This window comes from Chelonia mydas, chromosome 8 (assembly GCF_015237465.2).
Source record: "Chelonia mydas isolate rCheMyd1 chromosome 8, rCheMyd1.pri.v2, whole genome shotgun sequence".
In the NCBI taxonomy this organism is placed as follows: domain Eukaryota; kingdom Metazoa; phylum Chordata; order Testudines; family Cheloniidae; genus Chelonia; species Chelonia mydas.
Window position 1 is genome coordinate 62,473,467 of NC_057854.1, and position 12,478 is coordinate 62,485,944.

Here is a 12,478-nt window from a genome sequence, read left to right on the forward strand (position 1 = left end):
CAGACCTTAGAGAGTGGACCTCCTAACAACACAAACCCCTTTATGACCAGGAGAGGGGCCCAGCAGAACAATCTTTCACTCTAGATTACAGTGTGCTGGGTAACATCTTTGACACTGAGGTGGCCTAACACGAGGACCAACTGTCCAGGGGTGTTGATTTGTTTCTTGGCCAGACTATACAAATAGGTAGCAAATATCTGCCTCCTGTCCTGACTGCCAGACACTAGCCATTTGCTATGCAGCAGGGGTTATGCCTTCACCATTGCCATGTGGCACCATATTTAGACAATGTCATAATCTACAGTTAGGACTGGTCCACCCATCTCTGGGACTTGGCCATAGTCCTACAGTTACTGCGAGATGCCAATCTGATGGTGAGCCCAAGAAACTGCAAAATGGGAAGGCAAAAAATTAAATAGAACAGCTAGTTGATAAAGTGGATACCATTAATGAAGACTCCTTGGAACCCACAAGGGGAGAGGCAATTCTTGGCTGAGTCCTAGGTGGGGCACAGGATCTGGTCCAAGAGGTGAATTTAACTAAGCACTCGGTAATAGCGACAATAATGTAATTAAATTTAACATTCTTGTAGGGGGGGAAATACCAAAGACACCCACCATACTAGCATTTAACTTCAAAAAGGGGAACTACACAAAAATGAGGAAGCTAGTTAGGCAGAAATTAAAAGTAACAGTGAAAAGGGTGAAAAGCCTGCAAACCGCATGGAAACTCCTTTAAAACACCATAATAAAGGCTCATACTAAAGGTATACACCCAAATTAAAAAAAAAAGCAGTAAGAAGATAAAAAAAAATGTCACCAAGGCTAAACAGAGTGAAAGAGGCAACTGGAGGCAAAAAGTCATACTTTAAAACTGAAAGTCAAATCCTATTGAGGAAAATAGAAAGGAGCATAAATTAAGGAACATTAAATTGCAGAACTACTAACTGTGATATGTAACCTATCACTTAAATCAGCCTCTATAGCAGATGACTGGAAGATAGCTAATGAAACACTGTTTTTTTTTTTTTTTTTTTTTTAAAAAGGCTCTAGAGGGAATCCTGTTAATTACAGGCTGGTAAGCCTAACTTCAGGACCAGACAAATTGGTTGAAACCATAGTCAAGAACTGAATTGTCAGATACATAGATGAACATATGTAGGGGAAGACTGAACACAGATTTTGTAAAGGGAAATAATTCCTTACCAATGTATTAGATTTCTTTCAGGGTATCAACAAGCATGTGGACAGGGTGATTCAGTGAATATAGTGTACTTGGACTTCCAGAAAGCCTTTTGACAAGGTCCCACATCAAAGGCTCTCAAGCAAAGTAAACAGTCATGGGATAAAAGGAAAGGTCCTTTCCTGGATCAGTAACTGGTTAAAACATAGGAAATAAAGGGTAGGAATAAATGGTCAGATTTCACTATATAAAGAGGAAAAAAGCAGGGTCTCTCAAGGACCTGTGCTGTTCAGCCTATTCATAAATGATCTGGAAAATGGGGTAAACAGTGAGGTGGCAAAGTTTGTAGATGATACTAAATGACTCAAGATAATTAAGTCCAAAGCTGGCAGCAAAGAGTTACAAAGGGATCTCACAAAACTGGGTGACTGAGCAACAAAATGACAGATGAAATTCAAAGTTGAGAAGTGCATAGTAAAGCACATTGGAAAACATAATCCCAACTATTCATAGAAAATGATGGGTTCTAAATTAGCTGTTACTACTCAAGAAAGAGGTCTTGGAGTCAACATAGATAGTTCTCTGAAAACATCTGCTCAATGTGCAGTGGCAGTCAAAAAAGCTAACTGAATTATTGGAACCATTAGGAAAGGGATAGATAATAAGATAGAAAATATCATAATGCCACTATATAAACCCATGATACCCCCACATCTTGAATACTGCATGCAGTTCTGGTTGCCCCATCTCAAAAAAGATATATTAGAATTGGAAAAGGTACAGAGAAGGGCAACAAAAATGATTAGGGATATGGAACAGCTTCCACATGAGGAAAGATTAAAAAGACTGGGACTGTTCATCTTGGAAAAGAATGACTGAGGGGGGAATATAATAGAGGTCTATAAAATCACGAATGGGGTAGAGAAAGTGAATAGGTAAGTTTTATTTACCCCTTCCCTAACACAAAAAACAGGGGTCACCCAATTACATTAATAGGCAGTAAGCTTAAAATAAACATAAGGAAGTACTTCTTCACACAATGCACAGTCAACCCACGGAACTCGTTGCTGGAGGATATTGTGAAAGTAAAACAGGGTTTATAAGAGAATTAGAGGGTAGGTCCATCAATGCTATTACCCAAGATGGTCAGGGATGCAACCCCTTTGGGGTTGGAACAATTTTTATAGTTGGGTGCCAAAAGCTATTGAACAAAACTGTAAACCCTGTGCATGATGGAAACCACTTAAAGACAGGGGGTGCTGCTGCAACCTCAGCATCCCTAGTTCAAGTTACCCCATGCTCTGGTTGTCCCTACACCTCTGACTGCCAGAAGCTGGCACAGGACAACAGGAGATGGACCATTTGGTAATTGCCCTGTTCTGTTCATTCCCTTTGAACCATCTGGCACTGTCCACTGTCAGAAGACAGGATATGGGGCTAGATGGACCATTAGTTTGATGCAATATGGCCATGTTTATCGGCCAACATACCTGTTCCCAGCATCAAAAAACAGGTATGTCCTTCCTGGGCCCAGTCAGATATTATGGACAGTTTGTGCTAATTTTTGCCTCACTGGCAGCACTTCTCATAGACCTTGTCGAAAAGTCAGCCTCAAGACAGATTGGAGTCACCTCAGTGAAACCAGGTGTCTCAGGAGATGAAGAGAATTCTCTGCAGTAAATGCTTTCTGCACAGCCCCGACTTCACACGGGAGTTTATTTTACAGACCAATGCCTCAAAGTGAGCACTGCGTGTGGTCCTTTCCCAACTGTTCCAAGGTCACTAATACACCATCGTCTACATGAATAGGAAGTCCCTAGACAAAGAGATGTGGTACTCTGCCCTCAAAAAGATTCTTGATTCCCACCATCCACTGGGCCATGAGGGTGCTAGTACACTACCTGTTCAGTACCCTGTTTATCTTGATCACTGATCCTATACCTCTGCACTAGCTCCATATGATGAAATGCCCATGTCAGTTCTGAGCAGTAGAACACTGTCCAGGAAAGGAACATCATAACACTGATTTCTGTTCTCTGACTGAGGAAGATGTAGGCACAATTATTGAGTGCACCCATGGATCTAGTCAGAGCGGGGAGATATGTGATGAGGTGTACTACCCCTTTACGGGACAGTCTGGCGCTTACAACCAAGACAACCTGGGTGTAAACACGGGCTGCTACAGATTGCAGGCCCATTAGTCTTTAGGTCACTAGCCTGACTAGGGCCCTAGAGACTTTGCATATCTGACTATAAGTTTTGTTGCTCTGACTCAAGGCTCAGAGATCTCAAGGGCCGTAAGAATGGGTTAAGCAGTTCCTCCCCAAGCTGACACCTAAGGGAAAGGGAGAATAAGCCAGCCTGCCTCCTAGAACAATAAGGAAGCACTAGGAATTCTGCCAGAAGGGGTCAGTTTGGAGGGTTGGTTTTTTAAAGGGGGACACACATTTTTGTTAGTTTGGTTTTGGCCTCCCCCTCCAGGATCCTATACACACACACTGTTCCTGACTGATAGGGGGCTGGGGGAGGGATTGGGCTTCCTACAGTACAATACCTCCCTGGGCCAGTTTTCCTCCACATCATCCCCAACACAGGCTAGTCACTAAATGCCATAATTTGGCTCAGGTAACGTTGCCTGTTATTAAGGTTGCTGGACACACTCCATTATAAGACCCTGTTTTCAGTTGCTTACGACTTTGTCAAACATTAATTGTTGCAGATAAAATTTTCTATGCTGGGTGTCACCTCAGTATGAATTGTTTTTGAAAATATCTGCTAACGCGGTTCAGCCATTTATAAGAATGAGATGAGGAAAAAAATTGTTTTGCTAATGTTAAAATAATCTTACAGCTGTTTTGTTAAGAAACTAAGGCACTTGGATGCTTTGGGGAAAAGACTTGCAACTTGACTGGAATGTCCACCTGGTATCAAGAATGTATCTTTTACTTCTCGTCCAGAATATTCACTAAAATTTGGCAAGTTATAAGTTTACATAGATCTCTGAAATTTCAAAGGCCCAGTACATATCTGTTACAGTTTGACAGCTAAATTCTTTGAAGATCCTGTCCACACTGAGCATTTTCTAGGATTGAAGGGTCTGAGCAGGACTTCACTGCTATTGTTTTTCCTAGCTTCTAGGGGCCATAATGGTTCTGGACATCAAAACCGAGACCACTGAAATTGTCTCTCCTGCACGCTCATTCCCCACAGTGATGGTGCTCAGTCAACAGAGAATGCAAATAGAATGACTGAAATGCAGTGGGGGGAAGAGCATTGATGAGCAGAGCCAACCTGTAAGAATGGAGATAAGAAGAATCAGGAGAGGCTCTGGGGTGGGGATAAGGAGTAAAAAATATGGGTTGCAGGAAGAGCATTGATATTAATAATAATTTGTATTATGCCCACAAATATATTTGGCTGTTCACAGAAGACAAAGAAATACTTGGTACCTGTCCCAAGAAATTTACAATCGAAATATTAGACATGACACAACAAGGGGAGGGGCGTGACAAACAGCAGAGAGGGTCTGGATGAGGAAGGCTGAGGGTCACAACAACATGATCTTATAGTTACTCAGGTCAAGAATAAACATTCTCATGATAATTCATCTGCTAGAATTGGTATTATAACACTAGCTTATAGAAATCAAAGGATTTATTGGGACACTGCAAGTAGTAACTCCAGCACAAACAGGCAGAGCTAAAACTTCTTACTAATGCCCTGATCAGATATAACAACATATTAGAAACAAAAACAAAAAAGCAACAACTTTGCACTAAGATAAAGATACAGCACCACCTATGGGTGGAGGTTCTATCTATACTAACCACTACACTATTTTTGTATTTCTCTTAAGCAGAACATGATCATGTTTTGGAAGTATTTTAGCCAGGAGCCTGAAAGAACAAAAATGCTGCTTACTGTTCAAGATACATCTTGGAGTGGGCATCCAGTTATTCTTTGTGCATGTAACTTTTGCTTGCTGATTTTCGGGGACATATTCATGATCACACACATACGAAATTTCATCACCTTCTTTGTAGTATTTCTGCCATAGAATTAGGAATCTACCATTTGACAACCAAATGGGAGAACACTTTTCTAAAGGAAAAAGGTTTAGTATGGTTAGCAGTTGGACAGCAAGTATTTAAACTGGGGTGGGGGGGAATGAGATCCTTTGGCTTTCCACTTTCTGTCAAGCCTACCATTCTGTGCACCAGGTCTTCTATGCTTCAGATCCCTCATTAAAATTCACCTCTTTCACTGTCACATCCTATGTCATTCTGACCACCAATGTCTCTAAACCTACTGATCTTGTACTGGAACAGCTATGCTGTGCATTATGTTGACCTGAATTTGACTGTAAACTCTTTGGGGAATGGATCTTGTCCTTATTTGTGCTTTGTGAAGACCCATACATGCCCACAGCTCTATTTAATTAACAACACTGCACCAGGTTGTGGTGACCCCCACTTCTCTCTTCTAACTTTTCATGGGAAGTAGCTATTCCTATCCGCAATTTTATAACTAATCTAATGGAGATTTTCCTTTAGTTTTTCAAAGGGTAGAATAAAAGTTTTCAAACATCAAGACTTCAAAAATGAGCACTTTACACATTGGGGGCTGGAGGAGTAAAATCTCATAATATTTCTGCCACTTCTAACATAAAAATAGAATAATCTGTACTTTCAAAACCCATACAGGGCCAATTAGTGTACATTCCCCTCGCCTACTATACGTGATCAGAATTTCAGTTTTGAAATTAGTTAGAATTGTCTGTGATGAGTTGTGGGGAAAGCAGGGCTGGAGACTCTATGAGGGGCCAGGGAGCAGGGCTGGACAGACAGTAAAACACCTATACATGCTCTATGGAAAAAAAATATTCATAGCAGATGGAGAAAACTTGGGTGTAGGTAACAGATTTCTCCAACTGGAACGCAAAGTTTTCCACTTAGAGTGGATCTGGCTTTGTAAAAAGCTTTGTGCACAAGCCTGGGAAATCTTAGATATTGGCTAAAGACTTTATGGAACAGCTGTGATGCTTTTAGGTCTCTCAGACTCCCCTGGTCTGCGCCCAACCTCTGAATTACTTTCCAGCCCAGAGCCAATTCTCCAGGTACTAAGTGTGTTCCCTACACATACCAGTTCCCAGAATATGCTGAGGAATAGATCTGGACAGGGAACCATTCTCCTATTTCACATTAAGACAAAACCTGAGACCTTTTGAAAAATTTCATAAAAAATATGAGAGAGAGAGAGAGAGAGAGAGATGCTCATCCCAGAAGAGCCAAGTGGTAGGGCACTTACATAGTAAGTGAGAGACCAAGGTCAGGTCCCTGCTTTGCCATTCTCCCACATCCCAGCTAAGTGATCTAATCGCTGCCCTCATCACTGATTATAAGCCACTGGTAAAACTACTGGGTTCAAAGGCGATGCACTTCTGGAATGGCCACACCTCATAACCAAAGAGCAAATTAGCCCTTACTATTTCAGGAAACTGGAGTTATCCATGGAGAATGGTTGTTTTCTATGGGGGCTATGAGTAGTAATAGCAAAATGTGAACAGCAAAAGATGCCAGTGGAATTACATGAGCAGCACCAAAGAGTAGTAAAAATGAAAGGAGTGGCCAGAAGTTATTTTAGGTGGCTGGCTTTAGTTCAAGATATAGAAATGGAAAGTAGCCAGCATGACTCCTGCAACAGCCATTGAAACATACCAGAAACGATACTATGTCACCCATGAAAGGGGGCTATGAAGCCTGTCAATGGCTGCACATTGACTTTGCAGAAAAATAAGCAAATTTATTTAGTTGTGGTTGTTGCTTATTCTCGGTGGCCAGAGTTGGTGTACATGACAACAATCTCTTCTGTTTGCCATCTACAGGTTACCTACAGAGCTCTTTTCAGATAATGGTCCATAATTTATTTCTGAGGATTTTCACACATTTCTATGGAAAAATGTGTGGAAGCATATTTGGTTGGCTACCTATCACCCAGCATCAAATGGACTGGCCGAGTGTTTTGTGCAGATATTGAAACAAGCATTAGACCAAAATAATGGGGGACATAGTGTGTTGCAAATTTCATGTTCTCATATAGGTCTAGCTCAGTCTGTCAGCTGAGTTTTTTAAGACTTTAGTTAGGTACTACATTTGATTTACTTAGACCAGACTTACTGAGAATACTCGATGAAAGACAGCAAACAGTCAAAAACCCACAATGTAAACCTGCCAGGTTTGTCCTCATAGGACAGGCAGTGTTGGTAGAAAATCACCGGGGAGGGATGAAGTGGGGAAAAGGTGTGGTAAAGCAGATATTGGGACCAGTGACATGTTTGGTAGAGGTGAAAGAGGAGAAAATGAAGAGGCACACTGATCGACTGTTACTAGATACAAGCTCAGCATGGTTATAGGATGTGGCCTCTCAAGTTAGTAAAGAAGGTTGTACATTTTGTTGGCCAGAGGAAATGGTGCTGCTGGAAGGTAGTGGCCGTAAGAGAAGGGGAATGAGCACGCTCTTGCTGAGCATGATCCATAAGGAACAGGACAAAGGTCAGGTGTCACTCACTCTTCCTGGCAGTTACTACCGGCCTCAGTGAAATCACAGACCTCCCACATGGTTAGATTTATGAAATTTTTTACTGTGTTTGTTTTAATTGAGGAATTCACAGCGGAGGAGTGTGCTGTTTTGAAAACTGTATTAAAGTATATTAAAGTATACGAGCACCTTCTGCATAAAACTATGACAGTAAGATCCATGTGAACTTGATCAGTGTTTTCCTGATCCTGCTTGCAGGCTGTGGGGTTCCGTAGGGAAGCATTCAATCTGGATCTAGTAGCAGTTAGGCTGTAAAGAGGCAGCTTGCAGTAAAATGGGGTGAATTGTGCCTCCCTGCCTTGGGGACCAGCCTGCTTTCTCTCTGTGTTTTTGGTTTTGTGTCTTAAAATTTTGGACACTAAGAAATAAAGTCATGTTATTATGCAACCTTCCCAAAAGGATATTTTGTGTGTTTATCTAACTTCTCTGTTTGTATGCCATGACTAACAAGGGGGAAGTCCTACTAAAGATTTTTTCATGTCCCTGGATTACGAGTCTTGACTGGGACATGTAAGAGCCAGACTACAAAAGCATTGTTATACAATCTCCCCACTCCTCCCATCCTGGTTCCTTCAAATGCTGATGATACTCTACAGATTTATTAGTGTTTCATGCTACAATAATATTTTTAAGAAAAAAATCAAATTTACATTTACTTACTAAGACATTTTGGCATTGGGTCCCAGCCATCTGCAGTACATCTGATTAGATTCCAGGTGCTCTCACTCTTAGATACATAACCATCAAGACATCTGTAGAAAATTGTCACCCCTAAACGTACTGGAAAGTCCTTTTTGCTGTGGTTTTTGTAATAGCCAGTTAATCTGCCATTTGCTATATGTGGGTAGTCACAGAGTTTCACTTTAAAAGAAAGTTTTGAACATATTTATATTACAGAATACATGAAAGAAAAATTCACTTGTTATATTCACTCATCAGTTCTCTCCTCAGTTTTAGTACTTTGCTATTTGAATGTTACATTAACTGGAGTCATGAGTTCAGGACATATACAATCTGATGATCTGGATTATTTTACTTCTCACCTCCATCAGCTTTTCCTATCAAGCAGCATGAGACAGCTTTAGAAATTACTGCATAACAGCTTGTTATTCACAGACTCCGGGAAGGATTACCCTGTTCTGTGGAAACTAATTGGAAGAGGTGGGAGGAGGGGAGAGCTCTGCAAGATTCCACTCACAATTCACTCAGATTGTTCAATTGGTGCATGCGTTACCGCTTTCACCTGGTGAACAGGGGATCCTGCCCCCAGAACACACACATTGTGAGGGATCTCCTCATGGTACACGACCATCCACAAGTGGGCAAGATGGTACCTTGGAGGTGAGTGATTTCCCGCCACACAGGACAAACTCAGTGTTTACCACAAAATCTGTAGTCTCATTATCAGAGGGTTAATTTATAATGACACTGTTGGGCTTCAAAATTTCTTACACCTCCTCCTGTTTTAGACAGCTTTCATTTATTGTTAAATATCAAGGGCCAAATTCCTCAATTTTTACTTAGTCCTTACTCAACAAAACTCTCATTGCAGCCAGAGAGATTTTACCTGAGGAGAGATTAGGTAAACATTTGAGAAAAAACTTTGTGATTTAGCACAGGAAGAACCACCTGGAAAAAACTGTAACAGTTCAGAATAAATGAAGGTACCAAATCTGAGGGCACAAAACTAGGGCTGTGGTGTATATGAGTGACTCAGGGTCCAAATATGTCCCACAGGGTTTCTTACCATTCATACTATACTGGTATTGTGCCTGGTATGCTACCATTTTGTTAGGTAAAATGCAGAGATACAAATCTTCCCTCTAGTAGGGTTAATCCTAACACATTTGCCAAGTCAGTCATAGTGTATATGTTCATTGCACAGTTATTTACAACTATCTGATACCACACCATGTTCTTTTCACGGGACTTTTTCCAAGACGTTCAAAGTAAGCTTTGCAAAAGGGAAAAGCCCTGCAAGTGTGAATCTTTCATTTCTGTTTACTGCAGAAGTGAGGCCTCTAGCTTCTTTTAATTTAAATATTTTTACACTGTCCATGATACACAGTATATAATCATCGGGATTTTGATAGCTGTTTTAATATGTTTAAAAACTTACAGATACATCTTGGAATAGGTAACCAGCCATTCTTTGTACATTCCGCTGTCTTTTCCATGTTGTCCGTTTCAAAGTGAAATCCAGGATTACAGTCTACTCTGATTATATCCTCTTCTCTGAACACTCTCTTTTGGGGCTGGAAGGTTCCATTAGTCACTAATGGGGGATCACATGTAATTTCTATACAGAAAGAGACAAACAAGTTGAAATGGAAACAGGACTTTAGGCTATAAATCCCCTTCAGTTAAGATTCTTTATATCCATCTTTTTTATTACGTCTCAACATTGCAGTATACGAGCACTTTCTGCATCAAACTGTGAACGTGAGATCCCTGAGCACTTAATGAAGTCTATAGCTCTTCTCCTGTGTCTGCTGCTGGGAGGATCTGCTTAGGGTAATTTTATTTTATTTTATTGTGTGGGGAGCAGGTAGTTATTGTTATAAGTATCATTCTGATTAGGGTGGGAAAGCTTTATCAAAAAGGCAAGTCTTGCAGTGAGACCTAAAACTGGACAGACATAATTTTTGTTATGTCACATGGAAGTTCATCCTATAGCTGGAGCTGGATCTCCTTCACCAGAAATACCTTATATCTGGCTCACGCACACACACACAGTTTCTCCTAGGCTTGGTGATTGGCATTGTCCCAAAGAAGTGCAAGTCTTGGCACATCATAAATGGAGATGTGATTTCCAATGTAGGTGGGTCCTGATCTACTAATGGCTTTGTGTTCTTGATCAGAAGAACCCCTCCACAATATGTGGCTTCTGGGGGAAGAACCCCCCAACCGCTCATTCCAGGTGGAAGCTCTACTCCTTGCCCTAATGAGATTGGCTGCGTAAATTATGGGTGGCCTTGGCAGGATTAACCCTGAGGTGAGAAATATAACATAATCATATTAGGCAGGCAGAACATAATCCTTAGTGCTCAGATGAGACAGGGGTCCTACAAACAAGACTTCTTCACTACACAACCCTGATTCATCCTCAGAGCCACTCGATTTTAATAGTTAGGTTTCAAATAGATCCTCCTTTCTCTGCACCACATTCAAATAGCCCTTAAATACTCAGGAACCCCTGAGTCTCCTGGAAAGTCATCCCTCCAAGACATATTTTGCTGTATGACATCATGGTAATGGACAAGTCAGGTCTGGTGTCAGAAATTAAAGCACCCACTCATTCTATAGGGCCCATTGCATTATCAATAAGTATATGAAAAGCACCTATCCCCATGGTACCTATAAATCAGGCCCACATGCCAGAGCATTTTCTTCAATCCATATAACAGTGACCCTGGCAACCATACAGAACAATTGCTAAACAAACCAGAATACAATGACTACAATTACAATTCATTTAGTGTGGCATAAATAAGAGACATCTGAGTACATGAGTGAATTTCACCTGCTGTCTTGATTACAGCAGTGCTACTTATAGAAATACTGGGACTGCTCACCTGTGTCTGCACTTTGAACTCTGCAGTGTTTTGGGGAATGCACTCAGCCCTGCTGTATCAGGCAGTAGATTATGTACATGGCTAGTCTCCAGAACTTCGTAAAAATGAGAGTGAATATCTTCCTGTCCTCCTTCAAAGATTTTCATTCACTCTCTTGTTAATGACTTTGTCCTGTTTACTGTATATTCAACTGTTTCACCTTTGCAAAGTGGGGTTGGGGATGTCAACGCTATCAAATAATGTGAAGTTGTATATATGAGAGTTTGCTGTAACAGCACTTGACTATGTACAGTATTGAGCATATTTAATATCACCCCACACCGGGGAAGAGTTAAGCTAAAGTGTTGTTGAATATTTAGATTCATTTTGCATCTTACCTTGGCCCTGAGCACAGAAAGCCCAGAGAAGCTGAATGATGAAACAACTCAGCAAAGTCATTCTGGTGGTTGACCAAGTAAACCCAGCACTTGTAATGGCTGATGTTGAGTTCTGCTCCTCTCTGGATTCTGGCCTCAGCAACTGCTTTTAAAGATTGATGTTGCTTTCTAACCCCTCCCTGTTGTTCTGTCTATCACCTCTCTTTCAACATCAAGGTACTAGAGATAACATATGTAAACTCCACCGGGAATACAGTTCAAGGGGGTTTTTTTCAATATCCTCTTTCATTACATGACATTTCTCCCCGCACAGCGTGATCTGGGATATACTTGTACAAAGTACTAAGACATCTACTACTGGGAGTTTAAAAAAAATTCCTCATGTGTAAATATCAGATAAAATGTATTCTGCTGAGACACAGCATTTCACCAGTGGAGGCTGGTATTGTGCAAGTGCGAGTGTTTATCAAACATTGATCAGAAGGTCATTGGCCAAACAGACACTTTGAATTCTGGCGTGAAGCAGCACTGAATGTGGTAAATCATATTTTGAAAGAATCCCCCTTGTATGCCAAAGGCTAAGGAAAGAAACATTGTCATCATGGAGTAACTTATCCTGGTGTTTTGAGTGGAGTCAGGATATGGCCAACTAACTACCACCTACAAATGTTACTGTTGTCCGCAGTGTTTCCGATGGACACATCTGCACAATGTCTGGCAGGGCCTGGCATGGTAACTCATGGTAAC

At 41.0% G+C, this 12,478-nt stretch overlaps 1 protein-coding gene across 1 annotated transcript in view; it reads right to left on the reverse strand.

The window, feature by feature from the left end:
- Positions 1-11,823, reverse strand: part of LOC119566990 (complement factor H-like) — a 53,084-nt gene extending 41,261 nt beyond the window's left edge. Inside the window, exons 1-4 of the mRNA XM_043520697.1 lie at positions 11,732-11,823; positions 9,899-10,078; positions 8,440-8,640; positions 5,104-5,283 (exon numbers count right to left, since the gene is read on the reverse strand). Of these exons, the coding sequence (XP_043376632.1) occupies positions 5,104-5,283; positions 8,440-8,640; positions 9,899-10,078; positions 11,732-11,792 (622 nt within the window). The 5' untranslated portion in view covers positions 11,793-11,823. The remainder of the gene's footprint in view (positions 1-5,103; positions 5,284-8,439; positions 8,641-9,898; positions 10,079-11,731) is intronic.
- Between the last annotated feature and the right edge of the window lie 655 nt (positions 11,824-12,478).